This window comes from Cynocephalus volans, chromosome 16 (genome assembly GCF_027409185.1).
Source record: "Cynocephalus volans isolate mCynVol1 chromosome 16, mCynVol1.pri, whole genome shotgun sequence".
NCBI lineage: Eukaryota > Metazoa > Chordata > Mammalia > Dermoptera > Cynocephalidae > Cynocephalus > Cynocephalus volans.
The window spans coordinates 27,099,421-27,122,985 of NC_084475.1; the positions used below are offsets into that span (position 1 = coordinate 27,099,421).

A 23,565-nucleotide genomic window follows, 5' to 3' on the forward strand; every position below is an offset into this window, starting at 1 on the left:
AAAAAAAAAAAAGAATTGTATATCTCTATACACTAGCAATGGACAATCTGGAAATAAAATTAAGAAAACAATTCCATTTATAACAACATAAAAAATACTTAGAAATAAATTGAACAAAAGAAGTATAAGACTTCTTAAAACTATAAAACATTGTTGAAAAAGATTTTCAAAAGACCTAAATAAGTAGAAAGACATCCCACATTCATGCACTGCAAGACTTAATGTTAAGATGGCAATATTCCCCAAACAGACCTACACATTCAATGTAATTCCGCCAAAATCCTACCTGGCTTTGTTGAAGAAATTGACATGCCAATTCTAAAATTCATATGGAAAGTCAAGAGATGCAGAATAGCCAAAACAATCTTGAAAGAGAACAATAAAGTTGGAGGACTCACTCCCTGATTTCAAAGCTTACTGCAAGGCTACAATAACCAAAACTGTGTGGTACTGACGTTAACAAATCTATCAATGGAACAGAACTGAGAGTCCAGAAACAAACTCTCATAGTAAACTAATTTTTGACAAGGAAGAATAGTCTTTTTTTCAACAAATGATGCTGAGACTACTTGATATCTGCATGCAAAAGAAGGAAGCTAGAGCCCTACCTCACAGCACATGTAAAAATTAAATTACCTAAAAGTGGGTCATAGGCCTAAATGTAAGATCTAAGAACTATAAAACTCTTAGAAGATAGCATAGGAGTAAGTCTTCATGATCTTGGGTTAGACAAAGCATTCCTAGATATGACAACAAGAACAAATAACAAAATAAAAATTAGATAAAATGGACTGTGTCAAAATTTAAGACTTGTGCTTCAACTAAACACCTTCAAGAAAGTGAAAAAACAACTCACAGAATTGGTAAAAATATTCACAAATCATATATCTAATATATGTTTATATATGTAGAATATATAAAGAACTCTTACAACTCAATAATAAAAATAAATCAAATAACTCAATTAAAAAATGGACAAAGAATCTGAACAGACATTTCTCCAAAGATGACATACGAATGGCCAATAGCGCATATGAAAAGATGCTCCACATTATTAGGCACTAGGGAAATGTAAATCCAAACCACAATGAGATACGACTTCACACCCACCAGGAAGAGTATAACAAAAAGCGCAAATTATATCAAGAGTTGGCAAAGATGTGAAGAAACCGGAACCCTCGTAAACTGCTGGTGGGAATGTAAAATGATGGTGCTGGAAGGTAGTCTGGCAGTTTCTCAGTAAGTTAAATATAGATGACCATATGACTCTTCACTCCCAGGTATTACCCAGGAGGAATAAAAACACATGCCCACAAAGAAGCTTGTACACAAAGGTTCACAGCAGTGGTACAACAGCCAAAAAGTGGAAACATCCTAAATCCCATCAACTGACACTGAGTAAACAACACGTCGTGTCCACACAATGGGACATTGCTCAGCCGTAAACAGGAATGAAACACTGACACAGGCTACGACATGCGTGAACCCTGACAGCATCACACTAAGTGGAAGAACCAGACACAAAAAGCCACATTTGATTCCAGTGACAGGAAGTGTCCAGATAAGGCAAATCTACAGAGACAGAAAGAAGATCAGTGGCTGTGGGGGCCGGAGGTAAATGAGGACAGAGCTCACGGGTACAGGGTTTCTTTGGGGGCAATAAATTGATTGTGGTGATGATTGCACAACTTTGTGAATATATCAAAAACCACTGAGTTGAAAACTTTATATGGGTGAATTGTACGGTACATGAATTATCTCTCAGTAAAGCTGCTATACTTAAAAGCAAAAAAGCAAAGGTCCCCAGAGGCCTCGAGCTGCTGTTTCCGAGGCTGTGCTCTGTGCTGGTGGCAGGATGACAGAACAGTGGAGTCTGACAGATCTGAGCTCCTGACAGGCTCCACCACTGACCATGCAGGCGACCCTGGCCATAGTACGTAACTGTCTCCATGGGTCTCAGCGACCTCAAAACCCCAGCAACTCTCTCCCAGGGTGGCTGCAAGCTTTAAAGGAAATGATTCTTGTAGAGCCTTGAGCGTGGGAGCGGGCCTGGAGGCCAGCATGCTGGTGGGAGTCTGGGCAACTCTGGACCAGGCTCTGCTCTGCGGGACCTCAGGGAACCAAACCCTCAAGGCAGAGCAGAGATGAGAGCAAGTCAGAAGCAGATAAAAGCAACAAAAGGCCTGAAGAGAGGACAGGAGCACCACTCGAAATTCTTGGCAGAAAATCCCGCACATTACCTGCTGACTTTGGCCTTTGTTGACACTCTGGTCTCTGAGGGCTGCAGCCTCACCTCCCTTCCTGGTGACCTCTTCTATCCGCTCCTCACACAGTTCCTTTGCCTCTTTCATCTGACTGATGCACTGGCTCCTGCAGTGGGAGAAAGCAGGACGGACGGGGGATGACGGATTGGGGATTATGGACGTGTCTGTGCGCCACGCATCCCCGCTGGACTGGGAGATCCGCTTCAGAAAGAGGCACAGCCCCTCTTCCTCCTGCTTTGGGCACTTTCTCCAAAGAGGACACAAGACAGAGCAATGTATGTGTTTTCAGCTATTCATTGGCAAAAAAACTGCAGTTAACTGAAACTCACTAAAAAGTTGTCACATTGTTCTAAGATAAGTAAACTTTATTGGTTAGGAGAAAGACCAATTTTAAAGAATAAAACAATATATGTGGTCTTTGTCCCTGGCTACTGGCACAGAGCTGCTAAAACCCTCGGAATTTCCTTAGTATCTTTTGCTATTGATAAGAAGCCCCTTTGAATGAGACCTGAATTTATGCTAATGAGGTTGTGTGCGTGTGCGTGTGTGCAGGGGGTTTGTCATCGTCCGATAGCTTCACGATGGGGGTTGATGGCCAGAGGAACCAACCCCATGATTGGACGTCTGGAACTTCCAGCTCCACCGGCTCTGGGGAGGGCGAGGGGTTGTAGAGTGAGTTCAGTCACACAGCTAATGATTTAAGTGACTACATAATGAAACCCAGATAAAAACTCTTGAGCACGAGGCTGAGTGAGCTTCCTGGCTGGTGGACATACTGATGCACTGCAAGGGCAGCACCCTGACCACAGGGACAGAAGCTCCTGTCCTTCCCCACTCACCGCCCTTACGAGTCTCTACCATTTGGCTGTTCCAGAGTTGTATCCTTTATAATAAAACTGTGAGAGTAAGTATAACTTTCCTGAGTTCTGTGAGTCTTTCTGGCAAATGATCAAACCTGAGGGGGGTGGCAGGTGGCCCTGAATTTGTAGCCAGCCAGGCAGAACTGTGGGTGACTGGGGACACCCAGGATGGGAGCAGTCTTGTAGGATTAAGCCCCTTAGCCTGTGGGGTCTGCACTAACTGTGTAGTGTCAAATTGATTGACACCCAGCTGTCAAAGAACAGCTATTGGAATGTCCTTTGAGGCACTGCTTCAGCTTTCTGCCTGGAATTTATTTTAGAAGCACTTCAACAAGTGTCAGAGCTACAAATTAACTCAAAGAATTAGCTTCCTTATTTTCAAAAAGTTGGATAAGAGGTGACCTAATTGTCTGCCATGGGCCAGGCACAGAGAGAGAGAAACCACTAAGGCTGAAACTAGAAGCCAGCCTCAAGGTTTCCTGACTACGTGGGGCTCTCTAGCACATGGCCCAGCACATGGTCCACCTTTCCTGAGTCCCAGGCATTTCAGAGCCAAGTGTGAGTGCCACACTAGCCTCTAACTCTTGGAATATGCCCTCAGCTCCAAGCACCACTGGCTCGCAGCATACCACTCACTTCATACTATCTATCGGTTGCTGTAGAAACAATGAAATGCAGACTTCCCGACCTTGGACAGCTGAGAGAAAAAATCCACTTAAATAAAATGATCACAAACATACAAGCTATAGGTGGCAGACTAGTGCATAGGAGCTTAAACACAGCAAACAAAAACAGAGACATCTGTATACTGAGGAACTAAACAAGCAGGTCACTTGCTATCCCTGAACCTTTAAACCTACAAAAGGGAAATACGGGTAGTAACTGCTCCCAGCCCTGCCAAAATGAAGTACAAAGGGCCTCTATCTCTCAGCCTTGCAGAAGAAGTTCAGCTTTCCACATTCCAGCTCGGCAGCATGAGTGGAACCACCTCAGTCTGAAGTTCACATTCTGGGACACAGGTTATGCAGACTGTGACAGTGTGACTTCCTGAAGTCCTCAGGGTGGCTTTTTCTACACATACTTGGTAAATGTTCAGGCATTAAGTGGAGCTAAATTGTAGAGACATAGAGGACTTAACCACTAGTGATTATTCTAACTGGTACATGGTGGCTGGAGGACCAGTAACGTGCTCAGCACAGGAACCTATCCAGGCAGGTGATCCCGTCATCCAGGACACTGATCGGCAGAACACTTCTATTGCACTCCAATATTAACATCTGCAAATCCTGTTTCCCCATGATATGGAGACAAGGTAGCAAGAGGTTCACCTCATGTGCTGCCTCTAAACGCTTTGAGGAGAAAGTGCAAGGCTATGTTTGGCTGAAGTGTCGCGACATCTTAGCGACGTCTGCCACAGGTGCAGGAGTCCACAGGCACGAGTGCTGACCGAGCAAATAAGACTGACTTGTGCACCAGCCTTCCATCAGCTCATGCTCTCAGCACTGCTCCCTAAACAAGGAGGAGGCCGGCCAGGGTGTTTTAGCAGAGGGCGTGCAGGTGTGCGTCAGGGCCTGTGAATTCCTGCACACTGAAGAGCGCACGACTTCATGCACATGTCCATTTATACATTTGCCAAAAACGTATCCACACCTTTTACCGGAAAAAAGGGTCTATAATCCAAAGAAAGTTAAAAACTAGCTGTCTTTTTAAATTTTAATTGATAATGTATTTTTTAAAAATTGATTATATGTTTGTGGGGTACAGAACTGAATATCAATACATGTGTACAATATGTGGTGATCAAATCAGAGTAATTAGTACACTCATGTTTACAAAACGTGATCAATCTTTGTGACCCTTAACTAGCTTCTCACAAACCCCCTACCCCCTTTCCCATCTCTAATAAGCTACTAGCTCTTTCTACCTTCCAACATTCCATGAAAATCACACCGGAAGGCATCCCTACAGGGCCTTGGGCACAACTAGTGAAATAGATGCATTCAGCCACAAACAGTGTTTAATCTAGCTGTGCACACCCTGCGAGAAACAGCAGCATGCCCTGCAGCCCTGCACCACACCAGGTGAGCGCCTGCTGCTCTGTCTCTAGGCCCAGGCTGATTTCCAGCTAGGTCAAAATCCTCTGGGTCAACATTTATCAAATGAGGCCATTAATGACTCTTTTCATTTCAATCAACAGAGTGGAAATATTTGCATTAAGGTGTCTTTTAAGGAAAAATAAGACGATGACTAGGGTTCTTCATTTTTGTTGGAGTGCAATGCTTTGACTATCAGCCTAACTTAGGGTTTCTCACCTTCAGCTCTCTAGACTTTTAGGGCCAGATAAAACTTAAGTGCGGGAAGCCATCTCGTGCACTGCAGGATGCTCAGCAGCATCCGGGCCACTACCTGCTGGATGCCAGTAGCACCAGCCCCTCAAGTCGTGACAAACAAAAATGTTTCCAGACATCACCAAAGGTCTCCTGGGGGTAACAACATCCCCACCACTGGCACAGCTAAATAAGGCTCCACATGCATATTTTCTAATCACGTTTCCTTTGTTTTGACTGTTTGTTCATGTCTTCTACATTATTACATACCTGGGGCTTCGTGTTTTTAGTGGTGCTCGGTTCTGAGTGATCAGGAAGAGACTGCGGTGAGTAGAAGACGTTTTGGAAGAATACGGAAACCCCCACGAGGGCAGCGGATGGGAGGAAACTACTCTCCTATGAGGCTGTGACCGTACAGGAGGCTCAAATCCCCTTGGGAAGCAATTTGGCAATTCACACTTAGTGGCAAGCTAAACCCACAGTTGAATCTCTTTTAGAAGAAAATAACCCCAAATAATTTTAAATGATAAAACATTTCAGAGCTACATGGATTTTTTAAATATATAATTCAAGTAAGTGAAAAAATGGTTTAAAAATGTTTATGGTGACTGTAGTTATGTAAAAAATTCATATAAACTTGGGCGTGGATGGCAGAGAATGAAGTCAAAGGAAAAAGAACAGTTGTGTGCGGGTGGGGTTCAGGGGTGGGTGGTTCTCTCTGAATCTTGCACTTACTGTGCTTTAGTTATACTGTTTTTATGAGAAAAAAGGGGGAAAAATAGACTACAACTTTACTCTGTACCCTGTAAACTGGTTTTTACTATCTTCCCAATGGGTTTAGCCTACTTTTTAAATGTTTACTGTTTTGATTATAAAGTACTACATTCCCACTGCAGAAACTTGGAAAAACACTGAAAAAAACCTCAAGAAATCAGAATGCCCACAATGCCAACCAGCCATAAATTGTACTAATATTTTGCCAAAATGTCTTTTAGTCTATGGATTTTTGATTTAGCTCACGTCTGAGGAACTTTTGGAACACACTTTTAAAGGCTTTAGACTGTTGACTTACCAGTACACCTGCACTTTATAGAGTATAAAGTTATGTTCAGTTTTCAAGTACGTTGAGTAATTCATTTCCTGCTGAGAACTGCCCTCGTGTGTGTGTGTGTGTGTGTGTGTGTGTGTGTGTGTGTGTACATACGTTTCTTATTTACTCTGTATTGTGAGCCCCCTGACCCACACTTACTCATGGCTTTCTGAAGCACTGCTGACACATACAAGATATGCATAATTTCTACAGGAATGACTCCTTGAAGGGGCTCTTCCTCACAGGGCCCTGTGTGCACCAGAAAGAACCTGCTCTATAACAGCAGGAGCAAGTGGACACGACACTGGGCTGTCCCGTGCCGTTGTCTTAAAACGCGTTGGCGTCCCAGATGTTGTACATTTGATTCTGAGACACACTTACAGGTCGTAGGAGAACTTCCTCTCCAGGTTGGTCTGGTTCTTCTGGAACTGCAGGACCTCCTGCTGAAGCTTGCCGTAATTCCTCTGCAGGGCCTTTAGCTGGTCTGAGCCAAAAGGGCACAAGGAATTGCACAGGTCATTGGCACGACTGTCATGCATTCAGCCCAAACATGACAATGGCAGACACACTTGGGAGCACAGAGGGCAGTGACACAGGGGAAGAGGAGCAGACAGAGAAGAGGATGAGAACACAGCGTTTCCCAGGTCATCACCGCACCCCAGCCACAGACACTGCCCTGGAAGCTCAGCAGTGCTACAGGAACCCGCATCTGGATTCTTTTTCAAATGTCTCTCTTAAATCTCCCTTTTGATCTCCAACCCTTAAAATATGTTGGGAGCTTCTATTTGCCTATTTCTTTCCTGGATATCATAAGCCCCAAACTGTCCCAAAAGGTCACACACACCACTGTGTCCCTTGCCCCCTGCAGATTTATGTGGTTTCGACATTTGGTCCGATAAGCAGCCACTCCCGCTAGACACCCTACCCTCGGCCAATATCCTTCTGTCATTTATTCACAGCCAAGCGAATCTCCAAGGACCTGTGTTCATTTAATCCCCCAACCCCTCTTCTCAGGGAAACAGTAGCTTTCTTTGAGGAAACTTATCAGCCCCATCCACTCTGCCCTGACTACCCGGCTCACAAAAGCTCTACAGAAAGAGCAGCAGCTGACAAAAGGGCCTCGCTGGGGTGGCAGGAAAAGCAGCTACAGAGGTGACAGCAGAGTGGGCAGATGGCAGTAAGCAGGGTGCACCCCAAGGTCTGTCCTCACAACACCTGACCTGCAAGACTCTCTGGGGGGGAAATAAAATTAAATAAAACTCAAGGATTCCATGAACCACTGATCCACACAAAATGAGTCAAGCTCAAAACATTTATATGACATCCTCAAAAAGACGAAACTGTAGCACAGGGAACAGCTCAGTGGGGGCCTGAGGCCGAGGTGGGGGAGGGGACTGAGCACACAGGGGCTTGGGAATGGGGAGGATCGATGACACCTGCTGTATGTTGACAGTGGTCTGTGAGACTAAGCATTTGCCAAAACTTACTGAAATGCACACTGCAAAGAGAAAACTTTATTGTATATAAATTATACCTCAACAAACCTAACTTTAAAGAAAAACATTCCATAATCAAACTAAGTATGGGACAATGAAATACTGCTCAGCAATAAAAAGGAATGAACTATGCTCAGCAATAAAAAGGAATGAACTATTGCTATCCATAACAGCATGGATGAATCTCAAAATAATTACGCTGAGTGAAGGAATCAAGACAAAAGAAGGGTAGTATAGTCTGATTCCATATATAAATACACACACAGAACCATTAAAAATGCAAAGTAATCTACAAGGACAGAAAGCAGATCAGAAGTTCCCTGGGGGTGGGGAGGGGAGGACTACCAAGGGGCATAAGCAAGCTTTTGGGAGTGACCGATATGTTCACCACATGGACTTTAGTAGTGGTTTCTTGACACATACACCTATGTCAAGATTTGTCAAACCGTACACTTTATGTGTAGTTTATCATTTGACAAATATGCATGACTAAAGCTATTTAAAAATACTAAGTATTGGAAAGGCTACAGGCCATATCCCTGTTTGGGGACTGACCAGTCGCCATAGCAGTCACAAGCTCTGAGAAGCCCATGGCAGTCAGGTAACCTCTTTAACTTTGTGTAACCCATATTTCCCAAAAGCAAATTTGACAAAACAACCCCTTTTCACATAAGACCTGTTAATATGCTTATGATCTGATTTGGAACTAGAAATCTAGACCAGCACTGTCCAATAGAACTATAATGCAAGCCACACAGGGAATTTTAACTTTCCCAGTAACCACATTTTTGAAAAGTAAATAAAACCAGGAGGAATTAATTTTAATGATATATTTTATTTAACCCAATAGGTACAAAATATTATCATGCCAACATATAATGAATGTAAAAAGTATAAATTAAATATTTTAAATTATTTTTTTCATACTGTCTTTGGAATGCAGTGTGTATTTTATAATTATAGCATATCTTGATTCATTTGTCAAATTTTCATTAGAAATTCTCGGCTGGAATTTAGACTTCATAAAATGTACAGTTAAGAAGGAGATTCATATGCCTAGGTTGTCCCAAACATACTTAATTTTCCCAATAACTGAGTCGAGTATCAGTTTTAAATTTAAATGACTGAAAATTTAACAAAAACTAAAAGTCCAGTTCTTCTGTCTCATCGGCACGTGTCAAGTTCTCACAGCCACATGGGACTCGTGGCTCTAGACTGACCTTCCCATTTTAGAGAAGTGGAAACTGAGGCTCTGGGGTCCTACTGAGCTCCCTGACCGGGACCACTGCTCCTTTAACCACATTCTCAGGCCACACTGGGCCTGCAAATGCCTTCAGCCACAGCAGAAAGGGGTGACCACCCACGGGACTTCACCCCATCTACTGCCCCAGCGCTGCTTCAGAAGGACCCAGAGAAAAACAAAGCCCAAGCTGCCAAACTGAAGTGCCACAGCAAAGAAATGGGACTAGACTAGGCTGGACAGTTTTTATGTTTCATGAAGAAAATCTAAATTCAGGGTGGCCCTATTAAAACAGCTCATATGTCTGCTATGTATCACATGAGGGTACTTTAAAAGTTTATGGAAAAATAAAAATGAAAGGTAATATGAATCTCTCCACAAACACTGTGAAGTATCCTCATATATGTATATATAAAACAGATGACATATATGTATATCAAATATTTCTTAACATATTTATAAATGAGAATCTGAATTCTTCTGTACATAACAGCTTGCAATGTATCCAGTATTATTTTTAAAAGAAAAAGCTTTGAAGGAAATAGGCAAAAAGAATAAACTAGAGATTGCTCAGTGACTCAGAACAGTACCCATCACAAGCCCGTGGCTGGACAGAGCAGAGGTGGGTTTCGCGCAGGCAGTGCCTGGTGCAGAGGTGGGAACAGAACTCACCATGCAGGACTCTGATGAGTTTCTCGCTCATGGTGATATTATTCACTAACACCGCCTGCAAGGAAGACAAACACACAGTGACACCCCTGCAACCTAACGACGTGGCCTTAATCAGACACACTCATTGGAAAAAAGGAAAGGAGCAGCCCCTCCCCCAAGCCACAGCAGCCAGGCATTCAGCTCCCTGGCTGGGCTATCCCACGTCTGCAGCCGAAGTGGAACACACCTGCTTAGAGATTTGCCTTCCAGCCACCATCCTGTAACCCGAGGAAGGCATAAGGACCCTCCTTGGGGCCACTGCAGCTCCAGAACAGCGCTGCTTTCCAGTGGAAGGCCCTCGCTGGCACAGCTCTGGGCAGCCAGAGGGGCAGGGCACCCCCACCCCATGACACCTCCTTCCTCCTGACCACAGCCCGCAAGCTTGGGGGTGCAGGCTTTCACACACAGTAACATCAGATTGGGAAAGTCATCAGCAGGGGAGGGAAGAAGCAACACAGGACCCAAGTGAACAACGAAAACAGGGGAAACAAAGGCAGCAAGCGTGGAGGGAAGGTGCGGGCTGGCCGGAGCACAGGCGCCCTCCTGCCAGCTGCTCTGCAGACACTTCACGTCTGTTCGCTCATTCACCCTTCACAACAGCTGCACGATGGGTCAGGGTATTACCCCGTTTTAGAGGACAGGAAACTGAGGCACAGACTGCTGACGTGGCTCACGGTCACATGCCTGTTAAGAGGCGAAGCCGAGCCCTGGCCTCGGCAGGCAGGTTCCAGACAGTTAGTGCTTCATGGTCACGCCCAAATCACTGCAACCCTGAGCAAACACCAACCCGTGGGCTGAACCCCGCGCTAAAAGCAAGCAAACCCTGAAAAAGAGGGGAGAGAGGGGAGCGGAGCATTGACACCAGAGTGTGCCGCACACACAGCATGTACACACGCATGGTGGCCATCCTGTGACTTTTCTTACTGGGTCATCCCCAACAAAGTCTGCAAATACTCCACTACTCGACATGGTGCCTGTGATGGGAGACACATTTCTGTCCCACTCCTGGCTAGTGGTGGTGACAATGATGACAAGCACACCACCTCCCCCTTCTGTGCCTCCCACTTCCTCTTGGGCCCCTCTGTGCAGCCATCATGCTTTCTTAGGTCTGCACAGAGATAAGGCTTGTCGGAAGCAACAGCTTTCTGGAGTAGAGTGGATATGAACATGGGGATGCTCGCCAGGAAATGAAAACTGGCCAAAGGAATCTGGTGTTTACTTTGGGAGATCTGAGGACATGGAACATCTTCCTCGGGCAAGAGAAGTCACCTATTTGTAAAATTCATCCTTCAGGGAGAAATTATCCAGAGGTGTTTCTAGATACTCCACATGGGCAGGGGGTAGAGAACAGCAGGTGACAGGAGGAGCCGCACAGTGGGAGTCAGATTTACACAGCTTGAGCTCCTGCTGCTCTTAGAGAAAGCTTGCAGACACTCAACTGAAAAGACAAAAGACTACCACAGGATCCTGCAAACCCACTTACGGCTATATACCCAGAAGAATTCAAAGCAGGATCCCCAAGAGATATCTATCCCCCATGTTCACAGCAGCATCGTGCACAATAGCCAAGAGACGGAAGCAGCCCACGTGACCAGATAGACAAGTGGATAAACAAAAAGTGGTATGCACATACGTGGAATAGTATGCAGCCTTAAAAAAAAGAAATTTTGACACATGCTACAACATGGACAAACCTCAAGGACATTATATTAAGTGAAATAAGCCAGTCATGAAAGGACAGATACCATATGATTCTACTCACATGAAGCACCGAAAGTAATCAGAATCATAGAAACAGAAAGTAGAAAGTGGTTGCCCAGGGCTGGGGGCAGTCAAAAGGGGAATGAGTGTTTAGTGCATACGGAGTCTCAGCGTTACAAGATGAAAAAGTTCTATGGATCTGTTGCACAACAATGTGAATACACATCACTGAAATACACACTTAAACTTCCACCCTGCACAGGTATCAAAACCACCTTTCCTCTGAACATTAGCACTAAAACAAAGGGAGGGGAGGTGGTAAAAAAAAAAAAAAAAAAAAAGAAACACTTAAATGATTATACATTGATTATCCCCAAAGCTCCCATCTCCTGGGTAAATCATTTCTATAAAAATTATGGCAATTTGACTTGTTTTTTTCCAACCATTCCCCTGGGCCCCTCTGCCCAAAAATCCATATTAGAGGTCGCAACTATCTAACAGCATAGGAATTGCTGCAATTTGAAGTATCTGTAGATATCTGTCTCCATGTAACTTTATTCTTCCAAAGAAAATATATTTTCATTATCTTCCCCCACCTACTTGCATAAGTAAGCTTCTGCATGGAAAAACACAGCCTCCACTTAAGAAAATGAAAAAAGAATCATAAAATGCCATCAAGACCTTTTATATACTGTTTTATATTTATAGAAAATCTTCTTGAACCATTTTCAGGAAAACTATGAAAATGCTTCCTAGCTTCTTTTGGTTTTCACATTTGGGGCAGTGACTTCGGGGATAGCTGTGCTCAGAGGTGTTTGTGAACTGGCCTGAGGACACGCAGTCACAGGCACGGAAGCAGTAAGAGCCACCAGAATTACCTGGAAACTAAACTTGAAGATGTACAAATTTGTTATAACCATTCTATTCTAGGAATAAAGTAAGTGTATTTAATTGAATGATTTCTGCATTAGATTGCTAGAAAAATAAGCTTAATGTTTTATAGTAAAATTTTCAAAGCAGCAAATCTACAATAAATTATCACATTTTGAAAGCTCATGAAGATGTAAATAACTAATTTTAAAAATACTAACTCTTGAAAAGCTCACTTAGAAATGTAATGCTGATCCCATTATAAAGAAGAGAAGGCAACTTTTACTGCTATCTGTTTGACTCATAAAAATAATCAGTCTGCTTTGGGGATGGTGGGAGGGGGGTGAACGCCTTGCCTTTAAGCCTTCCTTAAAGAGGACCCTCATTCTATCCAACCCTTGTCAACCCAGCAGTCAGGTGTCTTGATAACTTCTCTGTAATGAAATTCCTGTTTCTGCCTCAGGGAGAATAACCTTAAAAAGCAAGTCAACCTCAGTGACCTGGGCATGACATAAGAATGAACGGAAGAGCGTGTAGTCCTCATGAGTCTTCTTTTTACCTCCTGCCAATTTCAGAAACTCCCAGAGCCGTGCTATCCAGAAGAAATCAATGTCAGTCCCATATGGAAGTTAATTTTTTAGTAGCAGCATTCAATTAAGTAAAAAGAAACAGGTTGGGCAAAGAATTTGAATAGACCCAAGAAGACAGAAATGGCCAATAAGCGACATGAAAGATGCTTAACACCATCCGACATCAGAGAAATGCAAATCAAAACTGGAAGCGATCACTCACATTCGCCAGTATGGCCATCAGTTTTAAAGAGGTAAATGACAATTGTTGACTAGGATGAGGAAAAACTGAAGGGAAACTGGACTCTTGTACACAGCTGACGAGAAGGTGCAGCCCTGTGAAAACGTCTGTCGGTGCCTCAAAAATTATACATGGAGTTGCCATATGACCAGGCAGTTCCACTTCTAGGTACATACCCCAGAGAAATTAAATCATATCTCTACACAAAAACCTGTCCACAAATGTTCACAGCAAATTCACAACAGCCAAAAATGGAAGCAATGCAAATGCCTACCAGCAGATGAGTGAACAAAGGAAATATGGTATATCCACATAATGGAATAGTATTCAGCCATGAACAGGAATGAGGTGCCGACACATGCTGCAACATGAATGAGACCTGAGGATGTCATGCTAAGGGAAAGTAGCCAGCCATCAAAGGCCACATATTATATGATTCCATTGATATGATATGTCCACAAGAGGCAAATCTATAGAGACAGGAAGTAGACTGGTAGTTGCCAGGGGCTGGGGAAGATACATGTTTCTTTCTGGGGTGATGAAAACATTCTGGAATTAGACAGTGGTCATGGTCACACAACACTGAATACACCAAACCCCACTGAACTATATGACAAACTTCTAAATGGTTAAAAATGGTGAATTTTATGTTATGTGAATGTTATCAAAAATTTTAAAAAAAGAAACAGCTGAAATTAATATTTTTACCCAAATATGTCCAAATTATCATTTCAAGATGTAATCCACACAGAAAACTACTGAGATATTTTACTTCTTTTCCCACACTAAATCTTTGAACTCTAGCATATTTACACTTACAGCACATCTCAACTGGGGCATCTCAACTAGGATGTTTTAACTGCTCAATGACCACTGCAGCTAGAGCCAGCATGGTTCCTAAAGGGTGAGAAGGGAGGGGAGAGAGGTAGAAAGAGGTGCAGGAGCAGAGAGGTGCAAATACCTGGTTTATGTGTAGCATCCTGCTAAGATCACACACTCACGCACACACACCACCAGCAGACACGCACTGACTCCTGAATACTTTGCACCTATGGCCCTGTGAGCCAAATATTGTATCATGAATTGTGTTCCCATAGAAAAAATGGCACAGAGTGGTGAGGAAGCTAGCCCGGCCCAAAAGACCCTAGAGCTGACACAACTTCTGTGTTTAAGACTAAACACACACGCATAAAATTAAACAAACAAACAAACAAAAAGATACAGCAATCACAATAACATGCTGATCTTTCAAAAGGAGAGAACAGAACTGAGGTTACCAGAGGTGGGAAAGGGGGAGGCGGATGGGGAAAGCGAGAAATTGGTAAAGGGCCACAAAAGATGACTACACTGTGTACTGTTGAATACACTAATTATCCTGATCTGAGCATCACACGTTGCACACGGGTATTGATATTCAACGCAGTACCCAACAGATATGTACCGTCAATTATGTTTCAGTTAAAAAATATATATATATATAGACACATACAGAAAAGTGAACACTGACTATTTGCTATCGAGGAATTACTGGAGTTTTTGGCATGATAATGGTACTGTGACAGGGAGAGGGAGAAGATCACAAATTTTAGAGACACACACTGAAGTATTTGTGATTGAAACAGTATGAGGTATAATCACTGAAGCCTGACATTAGACACCTGGGGGCTCGTTAGGTCAATCATGTTTAAAATTTTCCACAGTTAAATTAGTCTGTACACATAGACACATACACACAATCTGGTCATGTTGATAATAATTAAATCTGAAAAGTACAAATTTTTTAAAATCTTCACTTTAAGGCTGGTTTTATAGGAAAAGAGAGGTGAATTAGGGGATGCTGAGATAAAGTGTTTTCTGAAGGCAATTTTGGGCTGGTTCAAGAACTTCGAGAGGTGCACATCTCTACTATGTTATTTCTCACTTGTAATTTCACTTCTAAAGTGAAGCAGTTTTCTTATTGCAGCAGAGCTCCATGAACACTTTATTGGCTATGACAACAGGCTCTGAACTCTGAAGGGTCATCAGCGGGAAAAGGAAGAGAAATGAGCAGAGAGAAAGACGGCACCAGAGACTGGGGGCAGGGAGGGAGGGACTTCCTTGAGAAAAACGATAGGACTGAAACTTGTGTGGGTTCTGGTTTGGGGTCTGCTACTGGTTTGCTCCTTGACTTTAGACGTATCACTTAACTTCTCTGGGCCTCCATTTCCCCACCTGGGACCTCAGAGGGTTTGCCAGCTAAATTTTAATAGGGGTGCCCCATGGGCATGCAGGCAGGACCACTCTCTGCATCCCATACTGTCCCCTGCATGGCAGCAGGTTTAGCAGCCCTGCTCTTCTCATCCCTTCTCAATGACAGTGACACCCTCACCCCCACCGTGTGTCTACAAGGCCACCCCAGGTGGAGGCTGGAGGTTAAATCAGTCAAACTTCTCTCCTCAGAGGAAACCCCTCCCCCCACACCCCAGCACTGTCTGTATAAAAGGATGACAGGGGGCCAGGGGAGATGTCCAGGCCTGGGCTAGGCCTGCCCTTCCCAAACTCTCCACCACGTGCTCCTGATTGAAAACCACAGGCCTTCATGACCCTAGCACCCCTTCAGTGTCTCAACCGTCTACCATTCTAAGCACCCAGGGGCTGGGCGACAGTACTCAGCTCAGTTCTGTTACTCTGTAGGAGGCATGCACCACCCAGGAAGGAGGACATCATTGCCTGTGAGTTGGGATGTGGGGACCTCTCCCATGAGCGGGTGGGAAGGCAGGGCCACCGCAAAGCACAGCTGGCTTGATGGCTGACCCAGGGAGGAGTCCAGAACTCATCAAACCTATGCAGGTGACAGACACGCCCAGGTGTGTGAGAGCCTGGAGGTGCAGAGAGAAGGGCCCATAGTCCTGCCCTCCAGATAGATATGGCCGAGGAAGGCCCCTCAACAGAAGGCCGTGATGAGGGATGCAGAGATTTGCGGTGTGGACACAAGTGAGAATCCCACGGGGGAGACTCACAGCCCGTCCACAGGGGAGGTGTTCAGGGTGGGAGAAACTGGGCCAACGTTTTAAATTCCAAGAACCTACTCTTGGGGGTTAAAGAAGCTCTGTAAGAAATCTCCAGGACACAAGAAAGCATAAGAATTTGCAGCTTGGGTTATTCAAGGTCCAGCAAATGGTGGGGGCACAGGAGAGGAAGTGAGAGTGTGTGGGAGTGACTCTGTGCAGGAATGTGCGTGTGCTGGGAACGTCATGCCAAGTGGAACAGCCAGACACAGGTCACAAAGGCCGCACGGCCCCACTGGCCTGAGGAGCCGAGAGCAGCCAGATTCACAGACGGAAAGTAGAACTGAGGCTGCGGGAGGCGGGAGAGGGTGGAGAGTGACTGTCGGGCATGAGGTTTCCTTCGGGAAGATGAAAAGTTTTGGAGATGGATGGTGGTGATGGTTACACACATGGGTGTACTTAATGCCACTGAACTGTACACCTAAACATAGCTAAAATGGTTATTTTTATGTTACGGATACTTTGCCAAGAAAATAAAGGGGTGTGGGCATGGGCGTTAGTGAACGAGTGTGTGGGAGTGTTCAGGAGACAGAATCGGAGGTCAGAGGGGACACGAGATCCTGGCCACAAAGGCACTGAGCAGACTGCAGGCTGGGGACAGTCGGTGGGCAGAGACGTGGCTGCACTTACAACTGCCGGGGAATGTGCCCAAGTCATGGAGTTTTAATGGAAGGTCATATGGAAAATGAAGCATAATTCTGTACAAAGCTCAAAAAAAAGTCTATCCAGGAAAACAGCTCATACCCACAGGCACGGCTACTCTACACGCCCAAAACAGCTCCTGCCAAAACCTCCTGTGCTGTCACATGCAGAGAAGGGCCTCCCACCCCATCCACCTCACAGCTTGGCTGGCTGGCGTGGGAAAGCACCAGGGCACCCCAGGACCCACCTGGGATCAGCTGGGTGCCCAGCTCCACAAAGCAAGGAAAGTGAAGCGTGGCTGCTGTCACAGAGACAGGCAGGGGGACTACGAGGAGGGAGGCTTGGACCCAGCACGCCCAGAACAGGGCACGCTGCAGGCGCTTAGGGGGGAGGACAGAGGGGGGTATGGGGGAGAGAAGGGGGTGGAGATAGGAGAGGGAAGAGGAGGGGATGGGGGAGGTGGGAGGTGGAGGAGGGGAGAGGAGGAAGAAGGGGGAGGGGAAGTGGGGGCCAACTGAGGGGTCTGCCCGTGACTTTGAGAGCCAGCTACAACTGCCTCCCAGGGCCATGACTTGGGTCAGAGAACACTCCCAGGAGGACCAAACAGGGCACTGGGAACCGGAATGCCTCTCGGTGCTTCTCTAGCTGGGGACCGAGGGCGGGATGAGGGCCCTCTTCCTCCGCAGTCCCCGACCCTGGATATTTGTGAGGTCTCAGCTGCCCTGCTGCCAGGGAACGTGGTCCACACCTACACTCAGCACCCCATGCCCTGCCCTTGGCTCTTCCTGCAACTTTCATTCCTGGATACCAGGAAGAGCTGCCAAGCCAGAGGGGCTCCCCCACGCCGGGGCCTCACCAGGGGCTAGGGGATGCTGGAAAATCTTCATTCCTGTTTTTAGAGGCAGAAAAACATTCCATGACAGCACACATAGCACCAGTGATCCAGAAAGACCCAGAACACTGCCAAGCTGGTCTTTAACCAGCCAGGAAATGTCTTGCTGATGGGGCTGGAGGCCTGGAGCTGCCTATTTCCAGTCTCAGCAGGCTCCAGTGAGTCCACAAGTGGAGAAGCCCTGGGCAAGCCCCTTCTGTGGCTCCAGTGCTTTTGTTCCCAAATGGGAATCCCAACACTCTCTCTGCTCTCATCTGTGGGAAGGGGGGCACTTTGCACATTCTGAAATTCTGCAAATAAGTGTAGACAGACCTTTGGGAACTAAAGAGAAAACAAAAACTGAACTAAGTATACAGGTTAGAGGGCCACAGCCAAAGCTCCTAACAGATCCCACTCAGTGTCCCTAAATACAAATAACTGCAAATCCCCAGGTATCAAAACCAAAGAGAAGATCAATGAAAAGACAGCTAGGTCACATTTTCTTTATGGATTTCCCATCCAACACTTGCCTTGTGGTATTTTGGGTTAAGAAGTACAGAAGGTGAACAGAAAGTCAGTTCCAAATCACTCAAGCAATTCTAGGTGAAGAGAGAGGGAGACAAAAGCCAACTGTAACAGCAAAACCCTAGGCATCTGTCACACCTCCCACAGCAATGAAATATGGAAACGCTCTTTCTGATGAGTCTGAAGCCAAGCCCAAGAATGGGGACACCTGCAGCGTTTATGCCAGTCTCGTGCAGAAAGAGAGCAACACACAGGTAAGACCTGCCTCATTCGACCCGCCACTAGCCACCACGGGCAACTTCCTGCTGCAAGACAAGGCTTTCCACGTGGAATTCATCCACGCGCACCTTAAAGTCAAATCAGGTCTTGAATCAGGCAAACTTCTTCGAGTTTTCTCCTGAGGTCCAGTGCTTCCCAGGACAGACCTTAGGCCCCTCCCTCGAGGGTAGGAGGGGATGAAGACCCCACATGGTGACTCCCATGCAGGACGGTCTGCAGCAAAGAGCAGCTGCATGAATATCATGCATTTTGCTATCTCTCCTAAAAAAAATTATCTTTTAATGTGGGGAGGTAAATTACTTGAGTTTAATCACAAAGCTGTCTTTGAAGGTTAAATACAATCGATAAACTGGAGAATTTACAATCTAATACAATGAGTCTTCTGAGACAAACACTTCTTTTCAGGGAAACAGACTTTGAATGGATCTGCTTCCATTCTGCCTGGGATCAGCCTCTCCTGCACCTCTCCCATCCCATCTGTCATCCAGGCCTGTCGATTCCTCCTCCCGGCTGTCTCTCAAATCTGCTCACTTCGCAGAATTTATTCTACTGCTACTCAGATTCAATGCAATGTCCCTTTTTGCTTCAAATATTTCAGGAGCCACCTGACTGGGCCGCCTCCTCTCTGCCCTGCTCCCACCCCAAGCAGTGTCTCCATGAGGGCCAGGCCTGACTTTAACCCCCACATCTGATCACGCTGGTCCTCAGCGGGCACCCTGTGATAGCTCCTCATACTCAAATTCAAGTCCAAGCTCCTTAGTGCCTTACAGGACCCTCTGGGGAAGACCCCAGCATTCTTTTCTACTCTGGACACCCCAACACCATGTTGCTCAGGCCCGCCCCCTTCCAGCCCACCGTGTTCTTCCCCGCTGGGCTGCTCACCCCCCGAGAGGATGGCTCTCCGTGACTCACCGGGCACTCAGACCCCCTCATCCCGCCCTCCTGGTTGAGGGTGCAGCAGGTTGGCTCCTCCATGTCTGCTCCACATGCCTTTACTGCACCTTCTGTATGGCAAAGGCCCAGAAGCTAACATCCATTTTCCAGTGGGAGCTCGATTCCAATCCGGTGCATTCACTGGAGATGTGAATGCTGAACAGTTAGGGGGTGGGAGGCAGACAGAGCAAGGAATTGGAGCTGCCTGGCTCTGGAGCTAAGGCTGCAGCATAGATGCCCGGTCCCTGCTCTGGCCTGGACACAGGGGCCCTGTCCTCAGGGGGCCTGCTCCTCCAGGCCCTTCCCACAAGCCTATAGGTACCTACACCTCTGTATTAAATTGTTCCTGCTTAAAACAGCTGGGTGGTTTCTCGTCTACAGGAACCCCAACTGACCCATTTACTTGCCTTTTCCCAGCACTCGATGGGAATTACGTGTACAACAGACATGGCCTGTCCCATCACTCTGGCACAAGCCAGAGGCTGGCAGAATAAATACTGAACGGACAGACTGAACCGGACCCAGAAAATCAATGGGAATAAAACAAGAAAGCCTGTTCTAGAACCCTGGATTCCTCATCCAATCACAGGGATAAAAGGTGATAAAGATCAAAGAAACCATTTTTATCTGCACAAGTCCACTCCAGTCCACCATGAAAACCAACCTTCCAGAAGAAAACCATCATGTACCCAGGTGCACAAGGAAAGCTGCCCCAGAAAGAAGAAAGTGGAGCCCTCTGTGAGCTGTGTTTGGCCGTGTGAGAATTCAGAGTGGCGGGCCTGGGTGATGGCGGACCTGGCAGCTCAGGTCCTGCGGGTCTTCCCGTGACCTGCCCGGGGCTCAGCCTCTTCCCTTCTGTCTCAAGAGACAACAATGACTGTTTCCCAATCAAATTAAATGTGTTCATGTACGAAAGCACTTTGAAACTCTAAAGTGGGACCAATGATCAGCCTTCTTAACGTTAGTTCCCTTTCAAGAGACAGCATCCTCAGAAAAAGTCACTCATAGAAACAAATGCTGCTGCTGCCACTGAGAAAAGCAGCCCCATCCCAGGTCCAGACACATGAGAACCTTTGAACCAAACCACCTCGAGCTCTCCTGGCTCCACTCACCAGCCATACCAGCAGCAAAGTGCTCTAAACAAATACCCTCACGCCACACACCCCAGACAGTGCAGTGATTCATGAGCCGCCTCCTGCCCCACTTCACCGCACAATAGAAGCCTGGAAGCTCCCTGAAGCTCCCTCAATGTGGGCACAGGCCACCCATGACAGTGACAAGGTGGGCCTGGGGCAGGTCCTCTGACCTGAAGGCCAGTCAGTCCTCCCTCCACCTTCCCTGTAGCCTCCATTGTTAAGCTGTTCTCCTTCTGGACACTGAACAGCAAACACATCCCCAACATCTCTCCCGTTCTTCCACTCAGCAATCTCTCTGTTTTTAGTCAGAGCTTCCTCCAGAAATGATAAGGGAACTATATTTCCATTACAAAGGAGATGTTACTCCAACAATTACTTTGCCTACTGCAGTGTTCATTTACATATTTTAATGAACAAATGAAAAGTATAAATGGGGAAGTGGATACCAGCTACAAGAAACCAGCCTAGTGAGAATGCGGCAAACAAATACCAAAAAGGAAGGTATTTCTGACTTCAACTTGTGGCAAGCAGAAATGAGCACAATAGCAGGAACATCTGCATTTCCCTGACAAAGTGCTACTAAGTAACTCAGGGCCCCAAGGTCTCCTCTGAAGTATTTCAGACAGTAGGTGACCTGTCACCCCTATACCTCTGTGGCCACTCATGGATATTGGGCACAGCTAGCCAAGAGGGTACCTAAGATCTTGGTAAGTCTTCAGACTCAGAATTACAAATCGGCCTTCTGACAACAACATAAAAGAATGAATTAAACCCCTCTGTGCCATCCTCAGGAGATAATGCAGAACTTTTCAAGTGAATCTTCAATGGCTTTTGCCAAAAACTAACTAAAACCCGAGGATCTGTTTCTACTTAGGCCCCTTAAAAACCTGTTTTATAAGTACACACATATGCATCTGTAAAAAGAAAACAGTATCTCGCTGGTGGCTGTGGGAAGATTATTTACACTCACACATTGCGTGCTTTAAAAAGGTGACCACACGTTCTTTATGCTGCTCCCAGTGACAGAGTCTGTCCCTCCCCTGAAATTTAGGCCAGCCTTACCGACTTACTCCAGGTGCCCACAGAGTGCTGTGTGAGCACACTCCCAGCAACCTCCTCTCAAACAGTGACATTCGAAACAACTAAAAGGCCATCAGCGGGGTGGACAAATAAACTGTGGCACGTTTATACAGAGAAAGAGGTGCAGTGGTCAGAATGAATGAATAGAGCTATAAAGTGAACTACCTCAAAAACAGCGCCCACTCCAAAAAGCAAGTTACAGAATGATAGGGTAACCAAACATACACATTAAAAACTCAGAAAAAGAATGTATAGTTTTAGGACATGTGTAGTAAAAGTTCGGAAATATAAACCGACGGATAATCATTAAAATTCACAATAGTGGTTGTACAGGCAAGAGGGAAAGGAAAGGAGGGACTAAGAAGGGGAACACAGAGGACCTTGACTTTATAATGTCTTTTGTTTTAAATAACATCTGGGTGGGGGCACGCAGTCATGAGCTCTTCATTCTGCGTGTCCAGCTATTTCATAAGAAAGCTATCCTGGATCTCATCACCTTGCCATGGCGCAGCTATCAGGAAGCTCATGCGGCATTTCCCACTTGTCCACCCCTCCTGGTGACATCTGAAGGGGCATATGAGCAAGCTGGTCTCGGTGCTGAGGACCCCAAGACCCACTATATTAGTCCATTTCTGTTGCTTATAACAAAATACCTGAAACTGGATAATTTATAAAGGAAAAGAATTTATTGCTTAGCGTTTCAGAGGCTGGGAAGTCCAAAATCCAGGGAACACATCTGGCGAGGGCCTTGTTGGTAGGTAGTGACTCTTCACAACAATGCAGACTTGTCACATGGCAAGAATGGCTTAAGAAAGAGCTAAGCTTCTCATGCACTCTTAGAAAGCCATCGGAATCATGTGTATTATCCCAAGAATGGATCAATCTATTCACAAAGGCAGAGTCCTTGCAATCCAATCACCACCAAGGCCCCACCTTTCAAATACTGTAATAAGATTTCCCATTTTCTTAACACTGTTACAATAGGGATTAAGTTTCAAGGAGTTTGGGGGGGAATTTCAACCCACAGCACCCACCTATATTCAAATTCTGGGTGAGTCAGCAATCTAAGGAAAAAAGTGAGGATCAACAAATTTTCAATCCGGCATAGCTTCTAAAAATGTTCAAGGATTCCAGTAAACATGGATAAAGATGAAAGAAAGATCTTAGAAAAACAAGTATTAACTCAATTACTTTGTAACAGCTTTACCAAATTATGTTTAAATGAATTATAACTCTCAGTTATAATGCTCTTTACTTTTTAAATCATTTTAGCAAGGAAAGGCCAAAAAAACTGAAAAAATGAAAACACTGATAATGCATTTTTATTTTTTAAAGTGTAATAATGTGAAACATTTGCTCTCAATCACCAGCGAGTATATGAGCTAGCTACACCACAGTGATCTGGGAACATGGGGAAAAACTGCACGTGTGTGTGATCTTTTAAAAATTATATATATTCTCGGAGCCCCAGCACACAGAGATTCTGATCCAGAGTATTTTTTTAAGCCTGTATTTTCTTTATAAGCTCACAGGTGATTGCAATGTGTAGCCAGCCTAGGCCTGACTGCTCTGAAACAGCTTCCACAACAGTTCAAAACCCCAACGTGGGGTATAAACCACAGCCAGTATGATAAGCTGGACTGGTAATTCTGCATCAGAACACCAGCAAGCTGCAGAGACTTT

The 23,565-nt window shown here is 45.4% G+C and overlaps 1 protein-coding gene across 1 annotated transcript in view; it reads right to left on the bottom strand.

Annotated features, from left to right (window-relative positions):
* Positions 1 to 23,565, bottom strand: part of GOLM1 (golgi membrane protein 1) — a 59,691-nt gene that overhangs the window by 16,615 nt on the left and 19,511 nt on the right. Inside the window, exons 4-6 of the mRNA XM_063081237.1 lie at positions 9,950 to 10,004; positions 6,923 to 7,025; positions 2,241 to 2,370 (exon numbers count right to left, since the gene is read on the bottom strand). Of these exons, the coding sequence (XP_062937307.1) occupies positions 2,241 to 2,370; positions 6,923 to 7,025; positions 9,950 to 10,004 (288 nt within the window). The remainder of the gene's footprint in view (positions 1 to 2,240; positions 2,371 to 6,922; positions 7,026 to 9,949; positions 10,005 to 23,565) is intronic.